This window comes from Nerophis ophidion, linkage group LG01 (genome assembly GCF_033978795.1).
Source record: "Nerophis ophidion isolate RoL-2023_Sa linkage group LG01, RoL_Noph_v1.0, whole genome shotgun sequence".
Lineage (NCBI taxonomy): Eukaryota > Metazoa > Chordata > Actinopteri > Syngnathiformes > Syngnathidae > Nerophis > Nerophis ophidion.
The window spans coordinates 9,320,908-9,345,918 of NC_084611.1; the positions used below are offsets into that span (position 1 = coordinate 9,320,908).

Consider the following 25,011-nt stretch of genomic DNA (forward strand, 5'->3'; position numbering starts at 1 on the left):
CGACCAACGCTGCTTGCAGCTTTAATTTTCGGTTGAATTTCGAATTTTAAAGAGTCAATATTGAAGATAAACTATGGTTCAAATTTTTTATTTTCATTTTTTTCGTGTTTTCTCCTGTTTTAAACCGTTCAAATAAGTGTTTTTTTTCATCATTTATTCTCTACAAAAAACCTTCCGTAGAAGGAAATACGGAATGACAGACAGAAATACCCATTTTTTTATATATATATATATAGATGTATTTATTAAAGGTGAATTGAGCAAATTGGATATTTCTGGCAATTTAAGTGTGTATCAAACTGGGAGCCCTTCGCATTAATCAGTACCCAAGAAGTAGCTCTCGCTTTCAAAACGGTTGCTTTAAGGGAAGAAATGATGAAATTAACTGATGTATAACGTTGTATGTATGTCATGTTCGAAATAAACTAAGAAAAGAAAAGAAAGAGTTCTTTTCTACCTGACTTTGAAGCGTCTATCGCCGCCGACGATCTCCCCGAGTCTCCGCCATCCTTTGCCGTCTGCTCCGTCCAACACCTCGCACAGTTTCCTCTCGACCTGCTCCTTCAGCGAGCTCAGCCCGGCGCAGCGCTCCACAGACTCCGACATGACGGGAGGGACAAACAAAGCTCGCTCATGGACGTTGTTTGTTGTTTTTTTTTTTTTTTAACGGCCAAATAAAGTTTGTTACAAAAGAACCCCGACGAGTTTACTTCCGGCCGGGAAGAAGTTGTCCGACAGTGACGGAGCCACGCCCACTCCTCTCCTATTCGTCTGCGGCTGCGCACGGAGCGAGTTTAAGGATTGGCCGACACTGCTGATTTTAGTGTGGATTTGATATCAAGCCAATGCAATACGCTGATATTTTTACTTGAAATTTGGCATTAAATTTGTTATTCATGATTATAATCAGAGTGTAAAAAATTCAAATAAATGAATCATGCTTTTTTTTTTAGCACCATTGCAGAAAAATGACGTCAATAATGAAAACATAATTACGATATATTCAATTGTTGTTGTTTTTTATTTATTTAAGTAGAACAATGTAAAAATACAAATCATATATTTATGGAAAAGCATGCTGATTAAAAAATATCAAGCATTATTTTTTTTAGCAATGTTATACATTTGTATTGGTCTGCGGCTGCGCATGAGAGTCCAATACTGCTGTTCTGTGCGTGGATTTGATATCAAGTCAATGCAGGGAACGCTGATATACTTTTTACTTTAAACTTTGCAATTTTTTTGTTAATCATGAGTATAATCAGAGTACATAAATGACATGACAATGTAAAAAAAATTCTAATAAATTTTTAGCAATATTTCACACAAATAACGTCAATAATGCGCAAACATAATTACGATATATTCAATTGTTTTCATTTTTTTATTCTTCATTTAAATACAACAATGCAACAATATAAACATAATAAAACAGATATTTATGGAAAAGAACGCTAATTTAAAAACATCAAGCATTATTTTTTAGCAATATTATACACTCGTGTTGGTCTGCGGCTGCGCACCAGCGAGGTCAGGGTTAGTCAATACTGCTGATTTGTGCGTGGATTTGATATCGAGTCAATGCAGGGAACGCTGATATACTTTTTACTTTAAACTTTGCAATACATTTGTTAATCATGAGTATAATTAGAGTTAATAAATGACATGACAATGTAAAAAAATTCTAATACATTTTTAGCAATATTACACACAAATAACGTCAATAATGCAAACATAATTACGGTATATTCAATTGTTTTCTTATTTTTAATTCTTTATTTAAATACAACAATGCAACACAATAAAACAGATATTTATGGAAAATAATGCTGACTTAAAAATATCAAGCATTATTATTTTTTTTAGCAATATTAGACACTCGTAATGGTCTGCGGCTGCGCACGAGAGTACAATACTGCTGTTCTGTGCGTGGATTTGATATCAAGTAAACGCAGGATACGCTGATATACTTTTTACTTGAAATTTGGCATTAAATTTGTTATTCATGATTATAATCAGACTGTAAAAAATTCAAATAAATGAATCATGCTTTTTTTTTAGCACCATTGCACAAAAATGACGTCAATAATGAAAACATAATTACGATATATTCAATTGTTGTTGTTTTTTATTTATTTAAGTAAAACAATGTAAAAATACAAAACATATATTTATGGAAAAGCATGCTGATTAAAAATTATCAAGCATTATTTTTTAGCAATGCGCATGAGAGTCCAATACTGCTGTTCTGTGCGTGGATTTGATATCAAGTCAATGCGGGGAACGCTGATTTACTTTTTACTTTAAACTTTGCAATTTATATAAGGTAAAAATATAAAAAAAAGATATTTGTGGAAAAGAACGCTAACTTGAAAATATCAAGCATTATTGGTTTTTTTTAGTAATATTATTACACAGCGGGCTTCAGGGTTGGGCGATACTGCTGATTTGTGCGTGGATTTGATATCGAGTCAATGCAGGGAACGCTGATATACTTTTTACTTTAAATTTGGCATTAAATTTGTTAATCATGATTATAATCAGAGTAAATAAATGACATGAAATGTAAACAAGTCAAATAATAGAATTATGAAATTTTTTTTTTAGCAATATTTCACACAAATAACGTCAATAATGCAAACATAATTACGATATATTCAGTTGTTGTTTTTTTATTTTTGTTATTCTATATTTAAATGCAAAACATGTAACAATATAAAACAGATATTTATGGAAAAGAACGCTAATTTAAAAATATCAAGCATTATTTTTTTGCAATATTATACACTCGTGTTGGTCTGCGGCTGCGCACCAGCGAGATCAGAGTTGGGCGATACTGCTGACTCGTGCGTGGATTTGCTATCGAGTCAATGCAGGAAACGCTGATATACTTTTTACTTTAAACTTTGCAATTTATTTGTTAATCATGAGTATAGTCAGAGTAAATAAATGACATTACAATTTAAAAAATTCAAATAAATAAATGATGCATTATTTTTTTAGCAATATTACACACAAATAACGTCAGTTATGCAAACATCCATCCATCCATCTTCTTCCGCTTATCCGAGGTCGGGTCGCGGGGGCAACAGCCTAAGCAGAGAAACCCAGACTTCCCTCTCCCCAGCTACTTCGTCTAGCTCTTCCCGAGGGATCCCGAGGCGTTCCCAGGCCAGCCGAGAGACATAGTCTTCCCAACGTGTCCTGGGTCTTCCCCGTGGCCTCCTACCGGTTAGACGTGCCCTAAACACCTCCCTAGGGAGGCGTTCGGGTGGCATCCTGACCAGATGCCCGAACCACCTCATCTGGCTCCTCTCGATGTGGAGGAGCAGCGGCTTTACTTTGAGTTCCTCCCGGATGGCAGAGCTTCTCACCCTATCTCTAAGGGAGAGAGGAAACTCATTTCGGCCGCTTGTACCCGTGATCTTATCCTTTCGGTCATGACCCAAAGCTCATGACCATAGGTGAGGATGGGAACGTAGATCGACCGGTAAATAGAGAGCTTTGCCTTCCGGCTCAGCTCCTTCTTCACCACAATGGATCGGTACAACGTCCGCATTACTGAAGACGCTGCACCGATCCGCCTGTCGATCTCACGATCCACTCTTCCCTCACTCGTGAACAAGACTCCTAGGTACTTGAACTCCTCCACTTGGGGCAGGGTCTCCTCCCCAACCCGGAGATGGCATTCCACCCTTTTCCGGGCGAGAACCATGGACTCGGACTTGGAGGTGCTGATTCTCATTCCGGTTGCTTCACACTCGGCTGCGAACCGATCCAGTGAGAGCCGAAGAACCCGGTCAGATGAAGCCATCAGGACCACATCATCTGCAAAAAGCAGAGACCTAATCCTGCGGTCACCAAACCAGAACCCCTCAACGCCTTGACTGCGCCTAGAAATTCTGTCCATAAAAGTTATGAACAGAATCGGGGACAAAGGACAGCCTTGGCGGAGTCCAACCCTCACTGGAAATGTGTCCGACTTACTGCCGGCAATGCGGACCAAGCTCTGGCACTGATCATACAGGGAGCGGACCGCCACAATAAGACAGTCCGATACCCCATACTCTCTGAGCACTCCCCACAGGACTTCCTGAGGGACACGGTCAAATACCTTCACCAAGTCCACAAAGCACATGTAGACTGGTTGGGCAAACTCCCATGCACCCTCAAGAACCCTGCCGAGAGTATAGAGCTGGTCCACAGTTCCACGACCAGGACGAAAACCACACTGTTCCTCCTGAATCCGAGGTTCGACTATCCGGCGGAGCCTCCTTTCCAGTACACCTGAATAAACCTTACCGGGAAGGCTGAGGAGTGTGATCCCACGATAGTTGGAACACACCCTCCGGTCCCCCTTCTTAAAGAGAGGAACCACCACCCCGGTCTGCCAATCCAGAGGCACCGCCCCCGATGTCCATGCGAAGCTGCAGAGTCTTCTCAACCAAGACAGCCCCACAGCATCCAGAGCCTTAAAGAACTCCGGGCGGACTTCGTCCACCCCTGGGGCCTTGCCGCCGAGGAGCTTTTTAACTACCTCAGCGACCTTAGCCCCAGAAACAGGAGAGTCCACCACAGATTCCCGAGGCACTGCTTCCTCATAGGAAGACGTGTTTGTGGGATTGAAGAGGTCTTCGAAGTATTCCTTCCACCTATCCACAACATCCGCAGTTGAGGTCAGCAGAACACCATCCGCACCATACACGGTGTTGATAGTGCACCGCTTCCCCTTCCTGAGGCGGCGTCCGGAAGTCGTTTTCCATGGCTTCCCCGAACTCCTCCCATGTGCGAGTTTTTGCCTCCGCGACCGCTGAAGCTGCACACCGCTTGGCCTGTCGGTACCTGTCCACTGCCTCCGGAGTCCTATGAGCCAAAAGGACCCGATAGGACTCCTTCTTCAGCTTGACGGCATCCCTCACCGCTGGTGTCCACCAAGGGGTTTTAGGATTGCCGCCTCGACAGGCACCAACTACCTTGCGGCCACAGCTCCGATCTGCCGCCTCGACAATAGAGGTGCGGAACATGGTCCACTCGGACTCAATGTCCAGCACCTACTTTCTCTGACAGGAGACTCTGCCAGACGTTCCCAGCAGACCCTCAAAATGTGTTTGGGCGTCCCAGGTCTGTCCGGCATCCTCCCCCACCATCGCAGCCAACTCACCACCAGGTGGTGATCGGTAGAAAGCTCCGCCCCTCTCTTCACCCGAGTGTCCAAAACGTGCCCGTAATTATGCAAAAACATAATTACGATAAATTCAATTGTTTTTGTATTTTTTATTCTTTGATTAAATACAATAATGTAACACAGTAAAACAGATATTTATGGAAAATAATGCTAACTTAAAAATATCAAGCATTATTATTTTTTTTAGTAATATTACACACTCGTATTGGTCTGCGGCTGCGCACGAGAGTACAATACTGGTGTTCTGTGCGTGGATTTGATATCAAGTAAACACAGGATACGCTGATATACTTTTTACTTGAAATTTGGCATTAAATTTGTTATTTATGAGTATAATCAGAGTAAATAAATGACATAACATGTGAAAAAGTCAAATAAACGAATTGTGTATTTTTTTTTTAGCAATATTACACACAAATAACGTCAATAATGCAAACATTATTACGATTTAAAAAAAAAAAATTCTATATTTAAATGCAAAATATGTAACAATATAAAACAGATATTTATGGAGAAGAACGTTAATTTAAAAAGATCAAGCATTTTTTTTTTTTTAGCAATATTACACACTCGTAATGGTCTGCGGCTGCGCACGAGCGAGGTAAAGGTTGAACGATACTGCTGATGTATGCGTGGATTTGATATCAAGTCAATGCAGGGTAGGCTGATATACTTTTTTTTTCTTGAAAATTTGCATTAAATGTGTTGATCAAGAGTATAATCGGAGTAAATGAAAGTCATGAGATGTAAAAAAAAAAATCAAACGAAATATGCATTATTTTTTTTAGCAATATTACACACTTGTTTTGAAAAATAAAATCAATAATGCAAACATATCGTTATTGTACGTTTTATTATATATTTTTAATACAACAATGTAACAATATAAAACAAATATTCATGGGAAATAACGCTAACGTAAAAAATATCAAGCATTATTTTTATTGGTCTGCGGCTGCGCAAGAGCGAGGTAAGGGTTGGGCGATACTGCCGATTTCTGCGTAGATTTGATATCGGGTAAATGCAGGGTATGCTGATATACTTTTTACTTGAACATTTCCATTAGAATTGTTAATCATGATTATAATCAGAGTAAATAAATTTCAAAAAATTCAAATAAATGGGTTATGCAATTTTTTTTAGCAATATTACACAACAACAATGTCAATAATGCCAACATCATTACGTTATATTCAATTGTTTTTGTATTTTTTATTCCATATTTAAATACAACAATGTCAAAAATATAAAAACAGATATTTTTGGAAAATAACGCTAACTTAAAAATATCAAGCATTTTTTTTTTTAGCAATATTATAACACTCGTGTTGGTCTGCGGCTGCGCACCAGTGAGGTAAGGGTTGGGCCATACTGCTGATTTTAGTGTGGATTTGATATCAAGTCAATGCAGGATACGCTGATATACTTTTTACTTTAAACTTTGCAATAAATGTGTTGATTAAGAGTATAATCAGAGTGAATAAATTACATGAAAATGTAAAAAAAATCACATAACTGAATTATGCAATATTTTTTAGCAATATTGCACAACAATAATGTCAATAATGCCAACATCATTACGTTATATTCAATTCTTTTTGTATTTTTTATTCTATATTTAAATACAACAATGTAAAAAATATATAAACAGATATTTTTGGAAAATAACGCTAACTTAAAAATATCAAGCATTTTTTTTTTTTTTTTTTGCAGTATTATACACTCGTGTTGGTCTGCGGCTGCGCAGCAGCGAGATAAGGGTTGGGCCATACTGCTGATTTTTGTGTGGATTTGATATCAAGTCAATGCAGGATACGCTGATATACTTTTTACTTTAAACTTTGCAATAAATGTGTTGATTAAGAGTATAATTAGAGTTAAAAAATTACATGAAAATGTAAAAAAAATCACATAAATGAATTATGCAATATTTTTTTAGCAATATTACACAACAACAATGTCAATAATGCCGACATCATTACGTTATATCCAATTGTTTTTGTATTTTTATTCTATATTTAAATACAACAATGTCAAAAATATAAAAACAGATATTTTTGGAAAATAACGCAAACTTAAAAATATCAAGCATTATTTTATTTTGTTGCAGTATTATACACTTGTATTGGTCTGCGGCTGCGCACCAGCCAGATAAAGGTTGGGCCATACTGGTGATTTTAGTGTGGATTTGATATCAAGTCAATGCAGGAGGCGCTGATATACTTTTTACTTTAAACTTTGCAATAAATGTGTTAATTAAGAGTATAATTAGAGTGAATAAATTACATGAAAATGTAAAAAAAAATCAATTAAATGAATTATGCAATATTTTTTTAGCAATAATGCAAACATAATTACAATGTATTAATTTTTTTTTGTATTTTTTATTCTATATTTAGATACAACAATGTAAGAAATATATAAAACAGATAGTTGTGGAAAAGAACGCTCACTTCAGAATATCAACATAAACCCGCCTTCTTGGTATCGGCCCTAGCCCCGCCCATCCCTCGCTCGATATCCCCGCGTCCGTCACGCTGACGCGCAGAAAGCAGGTACGTGAACGCAACACTCTTCTAAAGGTGTCAGCATTCAAAATGCAATGCTCAGCATCCTTGGACTGTACTTTTTGCAATTTTGTGTTGCAGTTCGGGGATTTTGTGGAGCCTTTTTTTTTGGCTTGTGACTTAAAACATATTTAGGTATTTTGCATGTGTATTTTTGGACAACAAAAAAATAAAAGGGAATTTTTTAAACACATAAATGTAAGGTAGGTAAACAACTAGTCATTTCAATTAAAAACAGTAGAGGGGCGTGTCTTAACTTTAAGGCTTTTTTTTTTTTTTTTTTTGGTAATATAACCATTTCCTAATATTAAGTAAAGCTTCTATAATAAAATAAAAATAGTCCGAGAGGAATATACTAAGCCCAAGGTTCCCTTTGCAAAGCTGCTTTTTGTTGCTAAGTTACGGAAAAGGAAAAAGATGAAGGAAATAACAATTATGGCTCAGTCACTTCTGATGGAACCTGAGTGTGTTTTTCTCGTGTATTTTCCAGGCTGGCTGTGGCAAGGAAAGGCAACGAATACCAGAAAAAAAAAGAAAGAAAAAAAAAAAAGAAGCACATTCCTACCAGGTTTGGTGTTGTCAGGTAAGTGCATGCAATGTTAGAAAATACAAAAGTAATGACATTTGTTTGGCTGTAAATGTGTTGGAATGACTCTTTATGAGTGATTCCATTCGTGCACAATTTTCAAACTCCAGACCCGGGGGTCCAGATCTGGCCCGCCGAGTCCATTTGTGTGCAACGCGAAAGAAAAAAGCGTCAAAAAAAGCACTTCGTTTTTATTCTAAACGTGTTTGCGCTTTCAATTTTGACTCAAAAATGGCTTGTTTTGCATACGTTTGCATGTCCTTTAAAAGGTGATTATTTGTTGGCCGTAGCTATTATGTTGGATCCACTATGGACTGGACTCTCACTATTATGTTAGATCCACCATGGACTGGACTCTCACTATTATGTTAGATCCACTATGGACTGGACTCTCACTATTATGTTAGATCCACCATGGACTGGACTCTCACTATTATGCTGGATCCACTATGGACTGGACTCTCACTATCATGTTAGATCCACTATGGACTGGACTATCACTATCATGTTAGATCCACTATGGACTGGACTCTCACTATTATGTTAGATCCACTATGGACTGGACTCCCACTATTATGTTGGATCCACTATGGACTGGACTCTCACTATTATGTTAGATCCACTATGGACTGGACTCTCACACTATTATGTTAGATCCACCATGGACTGGACTCTCACTATTATGTTAGATCCACTATGGACTGGACTCTCACTATTATGTTAGATCCACTATGGACTGGACTCTCACTATTTTGTTAGATCCACTATGGACTGGACTCTCACACTATTATGTTAGATCCACCATGGACTGGACTCTCACTATTATGTTAGATCCACTATGGACTGGACTCTCACTATTATGTAAGATCCACTATAGACTGGACTCTCACTATTATGTTAGATCCACTACGGATTGGACTCTCACTATTATGTTAGATCCACCATGGACTGGACTCTCACTATTATGCTGGATCCACTATGGACTGGACTCTCACTATTATGTTAGATCCACCATGGACTGGACTCTCACTATTATGCTGGATCCACTATGGACTGGACTCTCACCATTATGTTAGATCCACCATGGACTGGACTCTCACTGTTATGTTATATCCACTATGGACTGGACTCACACTATTATGTTAGATCCACTATGGACTGGACTCTCACTATTATGTTAGATCCACTATGGACTGGACTCTCACACTATTATGTTAGATCCACCATGGACTGGACTCTCACTATTATGTTAGATCCACTATGGACTGGACTCTCACTATTATGTTAGATCCACTATGGACTGGACTCTCACACTATTATGTTAGATCCACCATGGACTGGACTCTCACTATTATGTTAGATCCACCATGGACTGGACTCTCACTATTATGCTGGATCCACTATGGACTGGACTCTCACCATTATGTTAGATCCACCATGGACTGGACTCTCACTATTATGTTAGATCCACTATGGACTGGACTCTCACTATTATGTTAGATCCACTATGGACTGGACTCTCACTATTATGTTAGATCCACTATGGACTGGACTCTCACTATTATGTTAGATCCACTATGGACTGGACTCACACTATTATGTTAGATCCACTATAGACTGGACTCTCACTATTATGTTAGATCCACTATGGATTGGACTCTCACTATTATGTTAGATCCACTATGGACTGGACTCTCACTATTATGTTAGATCCACTATGGACTGGACTTTCACACTATTATGTTAGATCCACTATGGACTGGACTCTCACTATTATGTTAGATCCACTATGGACTGGACTCTCACTATTATGTTAGATCCACTATGGATTGGACTCTCTCACTATTATGTTAGATCCACTATGGACTGGACTCTCACTATTATGTTAGATCCACTATGGACTGGACTCTCACACTATTATGTTAGATCCACTATGGACTGGACTCTCACTATTATGTTAGATCCACTATGGACTGGACTCTCACTATTATGTTAGATCCACTATGGACTGGACTCTCACTATTATGTTAGATCCACTATGGACTGGACTCTCACTATTATGTTGGATCCACTATGGACTGGACTCTCACTATTATGTTAGATCCACTATGGACTGGACTCTCATTATTATGTTAGATCCACTATGGACTGGACTCTCACTATTATGTTAGATCCACTATGGACTGGACTCTCACTATTATGTTAGATCCACTATGGACTGGACTCTCACTATTATGTTAGATCCACTATGGACTGGACTTTCACACTATTATGTTAGATCCACTATGGACTGGACTCTCACTATTATGTTAGATCCACTATGGACTGGACTCTCACACTATTATGTTAGATCCACTATGGATTGGACTCTCTCACTATTATGTTAGATCCACTATGGACTGGACTCTCACTATTATGTTAGATCCACTATGGACTGGACTCTCACACTATTATGTTAGATCCACTATGGACTGGACTCTCACTATTATGTTAGATCCACTATGGACTGGACTCTCACTATTATGTTAGATCCACTATGGACTGGACTCTCACTATTATGTTAGATCCACTATGGACTGGACTCTCACTACTATGCTTGTTATAAGTAATAATATATCACTCATAACACAAAGCTGACACTAGGTTTTGTCTTCAAACATTTAGCACAGGTGCCAAACTCAAGACCCGGGGCCACATCTGGCCCGCCGCATCATTGTATTTGGCCTGCAAAAGCCGGAAAATAATAAATAATATTATAAATTATTTTCTTGCTAAATGTACAAGAAAAAAAAAATGACATGTACTTCAAGCAATTGCGTATCTTTTCAACTTGAATATAACAAATTTTATATTATTACACACTCCAAACATTTTCTGTTAAAATAAAAAAATAATACTTAAAATATCTGCTTGACTGATGATTTATAAGCAAGTTATCAGTAAAATTGTAAACTGTAAAAATAATAATAGACTTTACGGTAAAAAATAATAATAAAATAGAATAAAAAAAATCCAGTTCATTTAACAGAATTTTACCCGTAAAAAACAACAACCCCGGAAGCTTTTTTTCCATTTGCAATAATACGCTGTAAAAACTGTAAATTTTACGGTAAAACACCAGCAGCTCAGTCGCCTTTAAAAAAAAAAAAAAACTAAGGTAAAAATAAAAAAAAAAAGGTAAAAAAGTTATATTTTAATCAGAATCAGAATCAGAAAAAAATTTTTAATCCCCAAGGGGAAATTAAAATTTTCAGCACCATCCCATTCAAGATCAGACAAACATTACAGGGAGACAGAACAGGATCGCTGACGGGGTCTGCCAACTTCCTGCACACCTTACAAAAAAGGTGAGATACAGGTAAACAATTGGGAAGGGGACGGAGGAGGAAAAAAAATAAATAAAATAAATAAATACAAAAATCAGTCTAATCCTAGGCTCCTGGAGAGGTGGTCGAAAAAAATAATAATACAAAAAAAAACCTCAAAGCCATAGCACACATCAAAAAACATCAAATATAAAGAAATAACAAAGGACATTAAAAGAGCAGTGCTGATGCAATCAGCCACTTCTACATACAGCTATGAATAATAATTCTGGAGACTTGAGCTGCCAGTTTTCCATCAATCCATCCATTTTACTACCGCTTGTCCCTTTTGGGGTCGCTGGAGCCTATCTCAGCTTCATTAGAGCGGGAGGCGGGGTACACCCTGAACAAGTCGCCACCTCATCGCAGGGCCAACACAGATAGACAGACAACATTCACACACTAGGGGCCATTTAGTGTTGCCAATCAACCTATCCCCAGGTGCATGTCTTTGGAAGTGGGAGGAAGCCGGAGTACCCGGAGGGAACCCACGCATTCACGGGGAGAACATGCCAGAAACTAATGCCAAGTTGAGTTTATACCAAAAAGTTTTATTTTGGTTTCATCTGACCACATGACATTCTCCCAATCCTCTGCTGTATCATCCATGTATCCATTTTGGTATCAACTCAACTCGTCGTGTTTGGAGGAAGAAGAATACTGAGTTGCATCCCAAGAACACCATACCTACTGTGAAGCATGGGGTTGGAAACATCATGCTTTGGGGCTGTTTTTCTGCTAAGGGGACAGGACGATGGATCCGTGTTAAGGAAAGAATGAATGGGGCCATGTATCGTGACATTTTGAGCCAAAACCTCCTTCCATCAGTGAGAGCTTTGAATGGTTGACCAAATACTTATTTTCCACCATAATTTACAAATAAATTCTTTAAATTGAATTGAATTCCTGGATTTTTTTTTCACATTCTGTCTCTCACAGTTGAAGTGTACCTATGATGAACATTACAGAACTCTGTCATCATTTTAAGTGGGAGAACTTGCACAATCGCTGGCTGACTAAATACTTTTTTGCCCCACTGTATTTGCAAAAAAAAAAAATCAAATATCTTGTTTTTGTTGTGCATTCAACTGAATATGGGTTGAAAAGGATTTGCAAAATATTGTATTCCGTTTATATTTACCATCTAACGCAATTTCCCAACTCATATGGAAACGGGGGTGTTGTACTTATTCGTTATTCACTGTAAAAAGCGGCCAATACTGCGATGTGGCCCTCGATGCGTTCACGTGCAAAACAGTGCTGCCCTTTACGGCGCCTTGTTTGTGCTGCAAACACAACACAAGAGTCGAGCTGCCCGTCATGTTGTGTTATGTTCCTTACTCAAACTGACACCTGGTCTTCCTTTTGTTTTCCATTCCAGGGCGAGCGGCGTACCGGCTGGTGACAAAATGAGGAGGGGCGTTTCTGGGGCCATGATGCTGCTGCTGCTGCTTTTTTCAGTTGCCCGATGCGGTTAGTGGTCTTTGTGAGGAAAAAAAAACAAACATAATTAAAGCTGCAAGCAGCGTTGGTCGGGTCCGCCTTCGGCCGCTGCCGCCGCTACTCAAGCCCCGGTCTAAGTGAGACCAACATAGAGGTTTTTATTTCATGTCTCTACGACATTTCTAACAGAAGTTACATGCAGTTTTGTCTGGGTTTTTTCCAAGGGGGCGCTAAGCGCAATTTAGATTTTTGGGGTTTGTTTTTTTTATTAGATGGCAGTTTTTGCCGGTCCTGATATGTGTGCAAAATTTGGTGAGTTTTGAAGCATGTTAAGGGGGTGAAATTACAGATCGGCAATTCTGGATGTTGTTGATAAAGGGCTTTTGCTTTGCTTTAACTTGCACTTTGAAGCATTTTAAGGGGGTCAAATTTAAAGAGGCAAAAAAGACATTTTTTAGGAAACTTTGCGCAGGGGTTCTTTGAAGGCGCGTAAAATTAAAACTTGAAAACTTATCAAAACACTGATCCATACTTTTAATCAGAAGTGTCACAACTCTCTCCTGTGTGAGTTTGAAGCCGAAACGACAAACGCGCTCAGAGGAGATAACTTTTGAAAAAAGGTGACGGGTTTTCACAAAACTTTTATTTTGAAGGGGCAATTTTTAACTTCCTGTTGATTTTTGCCAAAGGATGTCAATTATCTAAATGTAGGTCTAAGTGAGACCTACATAGAAGTTTTTGTTTCATGTCTTTCCGGCATTCCTACCGGAAGTTACATGCAGTTTTGTCTGGGTTTTTTCCAAGGGGGCGCTAAGCGCAATTTAGATTTTTGGGGTTTGTTTTTTTATTAGATGGCAGTTTTTGCCGGTCCTGATATGTGTGCAAAATTTGGTGAGTTTTGAAGCATGTTAAGGGGGTGAAATTACAGATCGGCAATTCTGGATGTTGTTGATAAAGGGCTTTTGCTTTGCATAGTAGAGCTTTAACTTGCACTTTGAAGCATTTTAAGGGGGTCAAATTACAATTTAAAGAGGCAAAAAAGACATTTTTTAGGAAACTTTGCGCAGGTTTTTTTTGAAGGCGCGTAAAATCCAAACCGCAGCAGTAATCAAAACTTTGTTCTACCACTTTTATCAAAAGGGTTCAATCTCTCTCCTGTGCGAGTTTGAAGCCGAAACGACAAACGCACTGGGAGGAGTTTCGATTTGAAAAAGGTGACGGGTTTTCACAAAACTTTTATTTTGAAGGGGCAATTTTTAACTTCCTGTTGATTTTTGCCAAAGGATGTCAATTATCTAAATGTAGGTCTAAGTGAGACCTACATAGAAGTTTTTGTTTCATGTCTCTCCGGCATTCCTACCGGAAGTTACAAGCAGTTTTGTCTGTGTTTTCCTCCTGGAAGCAGTTTTTTCTGTGTTTTATTCAAAAATTGCGCTAGAGCGCAATTTTGAGTTTTATTAAAAAAATTTTTTCATTAGATCGCAATTTCTGCCAGTCCTGATGTGTCTGGCAAGTTTGGTGAGTTTTGAAGCATTTTAAAAGGGGTCAAATTAAAGCTCAAAGAGGCAAAAATAGCATTTTTTGCGAAAATTTTGCTTTGAATGAGTTTTTGCAAAATTTCTGTTGATTTTGGGTATAGACGTTTTTTTATTGGAAATGTAGGTCTAAGTCAGACCTACACAGAGGTTTTTGTTTCATGTCTCTACGACATTCCTAACGGAAGTTACAAGCAGTCTGTTTTTAATCTCTTCCTAGGGGGCGCTAGCGCGCAATTTAGATTTTTGGCGTTTGGTTGCTTAATATGTTGGGGTGTCACGGTAGACCGACGTGTGTGTCAACTTTGGTGAGTTTTGAATTATGTTAAGGGGGTCAAGTTGCAGCGCGTAGGTGCGGAAGAAAGAATAATAATAAAGAATAATAAAACGTTACAGGAACAATAGGGTCCTTGCCTATGGCAAAGGACTCCTGTGGAGTCCTTTGCCATAGGCAGGGCGGACCCTAATAATAATAAAACGCAGTAGATTCAATAGGGTCCTTGCCATGGCAAAGGACATGGAGTCCTTTGCCATACAGGGCGGACCCTAATTAAAGCTGCAAGCAGCGTTGGTTGGGTCCGCCTTTGGCCGCTCCGCTTCGGCTGCTGTCCCCGCGACTGAAGCCCTGGTCTTAGTCAGACCAACATAGAGGTCTTTGTTTCATGTCTCTACAACATTCCTAACAGAAGTTACAAGCAGTTTTGTCTGGAAAAAGGTGACAGCTTTTTACAAAACTTTTATTTTGAAGGGGTAATTGCCAACTTCCTGTTGATTTCAACTGAAAGATGCCAATCATCAAAATGTAGGTCTAAGTGAGACCTACATTGAGGTTTTTGTTTCAGGTCTGTCCGACATTCCTACCAGAAGTTACAAGCAGTTTTATCTGTTTCCTCTTCCTAGGAGCAGATTTTTCTGTGTTTCATTAAAAAATTGCAATAGAATGCAATTTTGAGTTTTAAGGTTTGGTTTCTTCACTAAATCGCAATTTCTGCCAGTCCTGATGTGTGTGCCAAGTTTGGTGAGTTTTGAAGCATTTTATGGGGGTCAAATTAAAGCTCAAAGAGGCAAAAATAGCACTTTTTGCGAAAATTTTGCTTTGAGTGAGTTTTTGCAAAATTTCTGTTGATTTTGGGTATAGACGTTTTTTTATTGGAAATGTAGGTCTAAGTCAGACCTACACAGAGGTTTTTGTTTCATGTCTCTACGACATTCCTAACGGAAGTTACCAGCAGTCTGGTTTTAATCTCTTCCTAGGGGGCGCTAGCGCGCAATTTTGATTTTTGGGGTTTGGTTGCTTAATATGTTGGGGTGTCACGGTAGACCGACGTGTGTGTCAACTTTGGTCAGTTTTGAAGCATGTTAAGGGGGTGAAATTGGGGTGCGACGGTGCGGAATAATAATAAAGAATAATAATAATTAAAGCTGCAAGCAGCGTTGGTCGGGTCCGCCTTTGGCCGCTGCCGCCGCTACTCAAGCCGTGGTCTAAGTCAGACCAACATAGAGGTTTTTATTTCATGTCGCTACGACATTTCTAACAGAAATTACATGCAGTTTTGTCTGGGTTTTTTCCAAGGGGGCGCTAAGCGCAATTTAGATTTTTGGGGTTTGGTTTTTTATTAGATGGCAGTTTTTGCCAGTCCTGGTATGTGTGTAAAATTTGGTGAGTTTTGAAGCATGTTAAGGGGGTGAAATTACAGATCGGCGATTCTGGATGTTGTTGATAAAGGGCTTTTGCTTTGCATAGTAGAGCTTTAACTTGCACTTTGAAGCATTTTAAAGGGGTCAAATTACAATTTAAAGAGGCAAAAAAGAAATTTTTTGGGAAACTTTGCGCAGGGTTTTTTTGAAGGCGCGTAAAATCCAAACCGCAGCAGTAATCAAAACTTTGTTCTACCACTTTTATCAAAAGGGTTCAATCTCTCTCCTGTGCGAGTTTGAAGCCGAAACGACAAACGCACTGGGAGGAGTTTCGATTTGAAAAAGGTGACAGGTTTTCACAAAACTTTTATTTTGAAGGGGCAATTTTTAACTTCCTGTTGATTTTTGCCAAAGGATGTCAATTATCTAAATGTAGGTCTAAGTGAGACCTACATAGAAGTTTTTGTTTCATGTCTCTCCGGCATTCCTACCGGAAGTTACAAGCAGTTTTGTCTGTGTTTTCCTCCTGGAAGCAGTTTTTTCTGTGTTTTATTCAAAAATTGCGCTAGAGCGCAATTTTGAGTTTTATTAAAAAAAGATTTTCATTAGATCGCAATTTCTGCCAGTCCTGATGTGTGTGCCAAGTTTGGTGAGTTTTGAAGCATTTTAAAGGGGTCAAATTAAAGCTCAAAGAGGCAAAAATAGCATTTTTTTGCGAAAATTTTGCTTTGAGTGAGTTTTTGCAAAATTTCTGTTGATTTTGGGTATAGACGTTTTTTATTGGAAATGTAGGTCTAAGTCAGACCTACATAGAGGTTTTTGTTTCATGTCTCTACGACATTCCTAACGGAAGTTACAAGCAGTCTGTTTTTTGTTTTTTTTTCCTAGGGGGCGCTAGCGCGTAATTTTCATTTTTGGGGTTTGGTTGCCTAATATGTTGGGGTGTCACGGTAGACCGACGTGTGTGTCAACTTTGGTGAGTTTTGAAGCATGTGGAGTCCTTTGCCATAAGGCAGGGCGGACCCTAAAAATGGTCAATCAGTCCAAATAGTGAATGAAAAACATCACAACAGCAGTTGGCTTTGGGACATTGCCAGGCAACTGGTTAGAGCTCTGAAATAAGATGGTGCCTTCAGGCGCACGGTGACCTGCTGGGATAAAGAGTTCTCTTTTTTTTTTTTTTTTTTTTAGAAAGGAGAGCTACGAAGATTGAAAATCCACATTATTAGTCTTTAAAGGTCAGTCCCTCGGGAATGTGCCGTGTTGCAATCCTGCAATTTATGCCTCACTTTAGTCAGCTGAAATTAGAATTTTTCAAGGCAGGCTCTCGACGAAGGCGGACGCTTCCTTTCCTTCCGGCATAGCTCGTTTGGTAGAGTGGTCGTGCCAGCAACTTGAGGGTTGCAGGTTCGATTCCCGCTTCCGCCATCCTAGCCACTGCCGTTGTGTCCTTGAGCAAGACACTTTACCCACACTGGTTTAAATGTAACTTCGATATTGGGTTTCACTATGTAAAGTGAAGTGAATTATATTTATATAGCGCTTTTCTCTAGGGACTCAAAGCACTTTACATAGTGAAACCCAATATCTAAGTTACATTTAAACCAGTGTGGGTGGCACTGGGAGCAGGTGGGTAAAGTGTCTTGCTCAATGACACAACGGCAGTGACTAGGATAGCGGAAGCGAGGATCAAACCTGGAACCGTCAAGTTGCTGGCATGGCCGCTCTATTATAAAATAAAATAAACAAACTGTATTTTGATATAGATACCGTATTTCCTTGAATTGCCGCAGGGCAAAATGTAAAGCGCTTTGAGTCACTAGAGAAAAGCGCTATATAAATATACTTCACTTCCTTATTTTTTTTGTGCTGAGGGGGACGTTTGCTGCTGGATACACGCGGGAGAAGTGGAGGGTCGTGCGCCTGGCGATTATTTGTCAGGTTCAAACACTGATGACCTTCATTACACAGACGAGCAGCAAGGAATCAGGCAGAGACAGAGTTCAAAATGGGGAGCCATTACCTCCCTGCTTGGCACTCAGCATCAAGGGTTGGAATTGGGGGTTAAATCACCAAAAGTGACTCCCAGGGCGTGGCCACCGCTGCTGCTCACTGCTCCCCCTCACCTCCCAGGGGGTGAACAAGGGGATGGGTCATAATCTGTGTGTGACAAAGCGGGGAAGAAGAGGGGTAAAAGGCGGCCAAAATGTTCAAAAGTCCCAATTGTGTCCTAAATACCTCCCCGGGGTTCCAGTCCCAGGAGTCCCGCCGCCGGCCACACAAGTCCTGGGATAGAAAAAATGTCCAAAACGCACCCAGCAAAGTCCCAGGGGAAGTAGGGGGGGGGATGAGAAAAGTCGGCAAAAGTCCCCCAAAATTTTCTAAATACCTACCTAGGTTCGAGTCCCAACCGGGTTCGAGTTTCAATCAATCAATCAATGTTTATTTATATAGCCCCAAATCACAAATGTCTCAAAGGACTGCACAAATCATTACGACTACGACATCCTCGGAAGAACCCACAAAAGGGCAAGGAAAACTCACACCCAGTGGGCAGGGAGAATTCACATCCAGTGGGACGCCAGTGACAATGCTGACTATGAGAAACCTTGGAGAGGACCTCAGATGTGGGCAACCCCCCTCCCCCTCTAGGGGACCGAAAGCAATGGATGTCGAGCGGGTCTAACATGATACTGTGAAAGTTCAATCCATAGTGGCTCCAACACAGCCGCGAGAGTTCAGTTCAAAGCGGATCCAAGACAGCAGCGAGAGTCCCGTCCACAGGAAACCATCCCAAGCGGAGGCGGATCAGCAGCGTAGAGATGTCCCCAACCGATACAGGCGAGCGGTCCATCCTGGGTCTCGACTCTGGACAGCCAGTATTTCATCCATGGTCATCGGACCGGACCCCCTCCACAAGGGAGGGGGGGACATAGGAGGAAGAAAAGAAGCGGCAGATCAACTGGTCTAAAAAGGAGGTCTATTTAAAGGCTAGAGTATACAGATGAGTTTTAAGGTGAGGTAGCATCTCGAACTGTTACCGGGAGGGCATTCCAGAGTACTGGAGCCCGAACGGAAAACGCTCTATAGTACCTTAACTTAACTTTAACATAAACAGGCTCGAAAGAACATTATTTAAAGTCACAGGATGACCGAAAAATCTCTAAGTCTTAAACCAATTTGATTTATTTATTTATTTTTGTCACTCTTTTTCCAGGTTTGACCTCACCAGGGAGACCGGTCCTGCTCGGCTGCCGGTCCCCTGAGAAGGAGACGTTCACCTGCCGGTGGGAGCCGGGCTTGGACGGAGGACTGCCGACGACGCACCGCCTCTACTACCAGAAAGAAGGGTGAGTGCCACGTGGTTAGATGTGGTCTGGGGTTTGCACCAGGGACCTGTGGTCAGGGTAGGCAGGCGAGGGAGGGGCCTCGCTTATTTTGATGGAACAAAAAATATACATATAGCCTTAAAATACATTTCAATATCTGTTCACTAAGGGTGTGAACATTCCTGTTTGTCACAATTCCACCAAAATAATGTTTCCAGAAACACTTTTACACTGTAGAACAGGGGTCCCCAAACTTTTTGACCCGCCGCATTGTGTTAAAAAAATTTAGCCGGGGTCTGGGCTGGGCTGTATATGTATATATGTATGTGTGGGGGAAAATCACAAGACTACTTCAACTCTACAGAACTGTTTCATGAGGGGTTCCCTCAATCATCAGGAGATTTTAATGGAAGCATTCACATACAATGGTCTATATAGGGCACAGAGTGGGTGGGTACAGGCAGGCGTAGGGGTGTGGTGATTGGCTCATGTGTTACCTAGGAAGGGTTTCCGTCTGTGAAGGCATGCTGATACAATTTCACTGCGCTTGTTGAGGGATGACAGGCCTGGGTGGTATACAATAAACAGTTTCTCTTTTAAGCATAGGTTGCATCTTTTATTACCACTGTTGTAAGGTGTGCTGGATGCAATAATTTGCCATGTTATGGAATATTCAACATTATTGTCTTTGAGGTTCCAAATGTGCTTGCTGAGTTCTGTAGAATTCCGCAGATTTTGGTTACTAAAAGAAACCTTGTGATTGTTCCATCTGGTTTTGAACTCCCCCTCGGTTAATCCTATGTACGTGTCGGATGTGTTAATGTCCTTGCGTGATAACTTTGATTGGTAAACGACTGATGTTTGTAAGCACCCCCCGTTGAGAGGGCAATCAGGTTTTATGCGGCAGTTGCAGGTTTTGGGGCAGACGGCTCTGTTGCAATTGCTTTATTGTGGTTTGAAATAATTTGTTGTATATTATTCATACAGCTGTAGCTAAATATAATGCTGTTCTTGTTGAATAATTTGTTTAGGGTGTTGCCTTTGGGGAAGTGTTTGTCCATCAGAGTGAGGAACTTGAGGGCAATATTTGTCGATTTTATATATATATATATATATATATATATATATATATATATATATATATATATATATATATATATATATATATATATATCTTCCGCCCGATTGTAGCTGAGATAGGCGCCAGCGCCCCCCGCGACCCCAAAAGGGAATAAGCGGTAGGAAATGGATATATATATATATATATATATATATATATATATATATATATATATATATATATATATATATATATATATATATATATACACACACACACACACACACACAATTAGGTCAGGAAATAACACAGAGGCTATTTCATCCCTACAAGCCTGTTTCACAGGTTTCCCTGCTCTTCAGAGGATTTTATAGTAACATAGGCTCCAGCATCTGCCGACACCCCGAAAGGGATAAGCGGTAGAAAATAGATGCATGTTTAATAAAATCCTTTGAAGAGCAGGGTAACCTGCAAAACAGGGGATTTTATAATAAAATATATAATAAAATCCCCTGAAAAGCAGGGAAACCTGAAAAACAGGCTTGTAGGGATGAAATAGCCTCTGTGTTTTTTTCCTGACCTAACGTATATTCCGTTCTACCCCGGTATTGTGTAGAACCTTGTTTATATATATATATATATATATATATATATATATATATATATAAGACATCACAGTAAAATGCATTTTTAAACAATATGATTTGCCTGGAGGGCTAGGAGACACCGAGAGTAACAAGCAGTATAAAATGAATTAGAAAGGACAGATTTAAAAAAATTTAAAATACAAAAATAAAATTCAAATTCAAATATTTTAACTTGGGACTTCCCGCGGTCATGATTTTGGACGATGACGGGCCGAATCCGGCCCACGGGCCGTAGTTTGAGGACCCCGGCAGTAGAATATACACGTCCTGTGTGGTGTTTTTCATTTTAGTGTGACAATGTTATTCTTGCCAATCACACTTCAAATACATACAAATGACACTAAAAGGGTGTGTTGTAGGGGTGCGTAAAAAAACAATCCAAATGGATTTTTTCATGCCGATTCTAAATAGATTAATAATTTCGAAAAATATTTTTCACGAAAAAAAAATAAATATATATATATATTTTTTAATATATGCGATGAGGTGGCGACTTGTCCAGGGTGTCCCCTGCCTTCCACCCGAATGCAGCTGAGATAGGCTCCAGCACCCCCTGCCACACCCGAACGGGACAAGCGGTAAAAATAAAATTGGATGGATGGATATATATATACTGTATATACCAGTGGTCCCCAAACTACGGCTCACGGGCCAGATCCGGCCCGCCTGCGGTAAAACCCAAGTTAAATTATTTTTTTTTAGAATCTGTCCTTTTTAATCCATTTTCTACCGCTTGTTTCTTGTTACTCTAAGAGTCTCCTAGCCGCTCAAACAAATCACATTGTCTAAAAATGCATTTTCTGTCAGGAGTTGTAGCTGACGAACCCCAAGATGCAGAGATGGTGGCAGGCATTGAATAGGTAAACATGATTTAATTCTTCAAAAATAACGAAAACCAGGAACTACGAGGACGAACTGGAAACAGGGATCCAGCAAACGGGAAAACTGTGAATAGCTAACGGCTAACAGGAAACTACAAAACAAGGAGCTAGGAGACAGCAAACTGTAAATAGTTATAGGAACTAACAGGAACAGCTTACCGCTTGGACAACGACAGGTAGGAACGACAAGAGGTATTAGCGACAAACAACCGGCATGAGCGACAATAATCCAGGACTGACTGGAGGAGAAAGCAGGTGTAAATAGTGTCTGGCTGATTGACACCAGGTGTGGCCAGGTGCCAATCAGCCACAGCTGTGAGGGGACACAGTACTCAGGGAGACAAACAGGAAACAGAACCAAAATAAGAAAGCTGACAGGAACTAACGACAGGAAACAAAGACAAATGCAGAGGAAAAACTAAGACATAGTCAAACTGTCCGGGACAAGCCTGACATTTTTTTCTGTCAAGAGTTGTAGCTGACGAACCCCAAGATGCAGAGATGGTGGCAGGCATTGAATAGGTAAACATGATTTAATTCTTCAAAAATAACGAAAACCAGGCGCTACGAGGACAAACTGGAAACAGGGAACAGGGATCCAGCAAACAGGAAAACTGTGAACAGCTAACAGCTAAGAGGAAACTACAAAACAAGGAGCTAGGAGATAGCAAACTGTAAATAGTTATAGGAACTAACAGGAACAGCTTACCGCACGGACGACGACAGGTAGGAACGACAAGAGGTATTAGCGACAAACAACCGGCATGAGCGACAATAATCCAGGACTGACTGGAGGAGAAAGCAGGTGTAAATAGTGTCTGGCTGATTGACACCAGGTGTGGCCAGGTGCCAATCAGCCACAGCTGTGAGGGGACACAGTACTCAGGGAGACAAACAGGAAACAGAACCAAAATAAGAGTGCGGACAGGAAACAAAAACAAATGCAGAGGAAAAACTAAGACATAGTCAAACCGTCAGGGACGAGCCTGACATTTTTCAATCAAATACGTGATAACATACATATATATCTATATAAACAGCCCGGCCCCTGGCCAAATTATTTGAACCCAATGCGGCCCCCGGGGCTAAAAGTTTGGGGACCCCTGGTATATAAAAACACTGGGTCAGTATGAATTGGGTTGTCTACGTGAGAGAAGTTAAAGTACCAATGATTGTCACACACATTAATTTGTCCTCTGCATTTGACCCATCCCCTTGACCACCCCCTGGGAAGTGAGGGGAGCAGTGAGCAGCAGCGGTGCCGTACCCGGGAATCATTTCTGGTGATTTAACCCCCAATTCCAACCCTTGATGCTGAGTGCCAAGCAGGGAGGTAAGAGAATGGCTCCCATTTTTATAGTCTTTGGTATGACTCGGCCGGGGTTTGAACCCCCAACCTACCGATCTCAGGGCGGACACTCTAACCAAGGGGTCGGGAACCTTTTTGGCTGAGAGAGCCATGAAAGCCAAATATTTCCAAATGTTTTTCCGTGAGAGCCATGTCATATTTTTTAACACTCAATACGACTAAATGCGTAAGACCAACATTTTTAGAGTATAAAAAGTCTCATTCTTGTTCATAACATTGTTATTCTGAAGCTAACCAATAATAATAAAATGTCACGTATGTTGAACATGTTTTTGTTTAGCCATGTGCGGTTTGTCTTTTGGACTCTTTAAGTTCCTGTTTTTCTTCCGGTTTCCATTGTTACTCATTTTGTCCAACTGTCTCTGGTGGACAAAATGCCCGCTCACCTGCTTCCCGAGCACTAATCAGAAGTAGTATTTAAGCTCGTCTTTGCCAGTCAGTCAATGTGATCTTTTCTTGCTCTGTGCTGACTTGTTTCATGCCTTGCCATAGTTTCGTGCTTCATGCCATGCCAAGTAAGTTTTGTTTGATTTATGTTCATAGTCTGTTTATGCGTTAGCTTTCTTCCTTAGCCCAAGTTGTGCCACCGCTGTGAGCGATTTTTGTTTGTATCTTTTTTTTAGTTAAAATTAAGTCATGTTTTTACCTAAATGCCATGTCCCGAGTAGTCTGCCTGTGAGAACGACCCCATCGTGACATAAAATACTTCTTACCATTTATGCGACTTCTTGAACAGGTGCGGTAGGAACCGGATGGATGGATTTAAATGCATTAGAATGTTTTATATTTTGAAGGTTATTTTTAGCACTGTGAATTCCAGCAGAATTATTCATTACTTATCGTGTTAAGCAATGTCAGCTAAGATTTATCTGAGAGCCAGATGCAGTCATCAAAAGAGCCACATCTGGCTCTACAGCCATAGGTTCCCTACCCCTGCTCTACCCACTACGCCAGGGGTGCCCATTACGTCGATCGCGAGCTACCAGTCGACCGCGGGGGGTGTGTCAGTCGATCTCCAGCCAGGCTTTTAAAAAAAAAAAATAGACCTAAAAATGAGTGATCATCAATCTTCACCAAGACGTCACTTAAATGACATTCACGGTACCGGAGGGTCTTGTGAGATGACGCTGGCCGCTGCAAGATCATTATTGTGAAAATATGACCGAGAGGAAGGCGAGAAACACTTTTTATTTCAACAGACTCTCGCGCCGTACCTTCCGTCAAAACTCTAAAGGCCGACTGCACATTTCCTATCTTCACAATAAAAGCCCTGCTTCATGCTGCCTGCGCTAACTAAATACAGAGTCTCGGAAAACTGGCGTGCACAAGCGATCCCTCAGAAAGCTGGCGTGCACATCGCCAGCTTTCCGAGACTCTTATTTTGTTAGCGCAGGCAGCATGAAGCA

At 40.2% G+C, this 25,011-nt stretch overlaps 2 protein-coding genes across 3 annotated transcripts in view; one reads left to right on the top strand and one right to left on the bottom strand.

The window, feature by feature from the left end:
* malt1 (MALT paracaspase 1) overlaps window positions 1–770 on the bottom strand; it is a 73,104-nt gene extending 72,334 nt beyond the window's left edge. Inside the window, 1 exon segment of the mRNA XM_061895560.1 lies at window positions 458–770. Coding sequence (XP_061751544.1) covers window positions 458–606 — 149 coding nt within the window. The 5' untranslated portion in view covers window positions 607–770.
* A 7,475-nt stretch (window positions 771–8,245) lies between these two features.
* prlrb (prolactin receptor b) overlaps window positions 8,246–25,011 on the top strand; it is a 40,504-nt gene continuing 23,738 nt past the window's right edge. For both annotated transcript variants that reach the window (XM_061895774.1, XM_061895765.1), the window contains exons 1-3: window positions 8,246–8,335; window positions 13,085–13,176; window positions 19,537–19,669. In XM_061895774.1, the coding sequence (XP_061751758.1) occupies window positions 13,113–13,176; window positions 19,537–19,669 (197 nt within the window). In that variant the 5' untranslated portion in view covers window positions 8,246–8,335; window positions 13,085–13,112. The remainder of the gene's footprint in view (window positions 8,336–13,084; window positions 13,177–19,536; window positions 19,670–25,011) is intronic.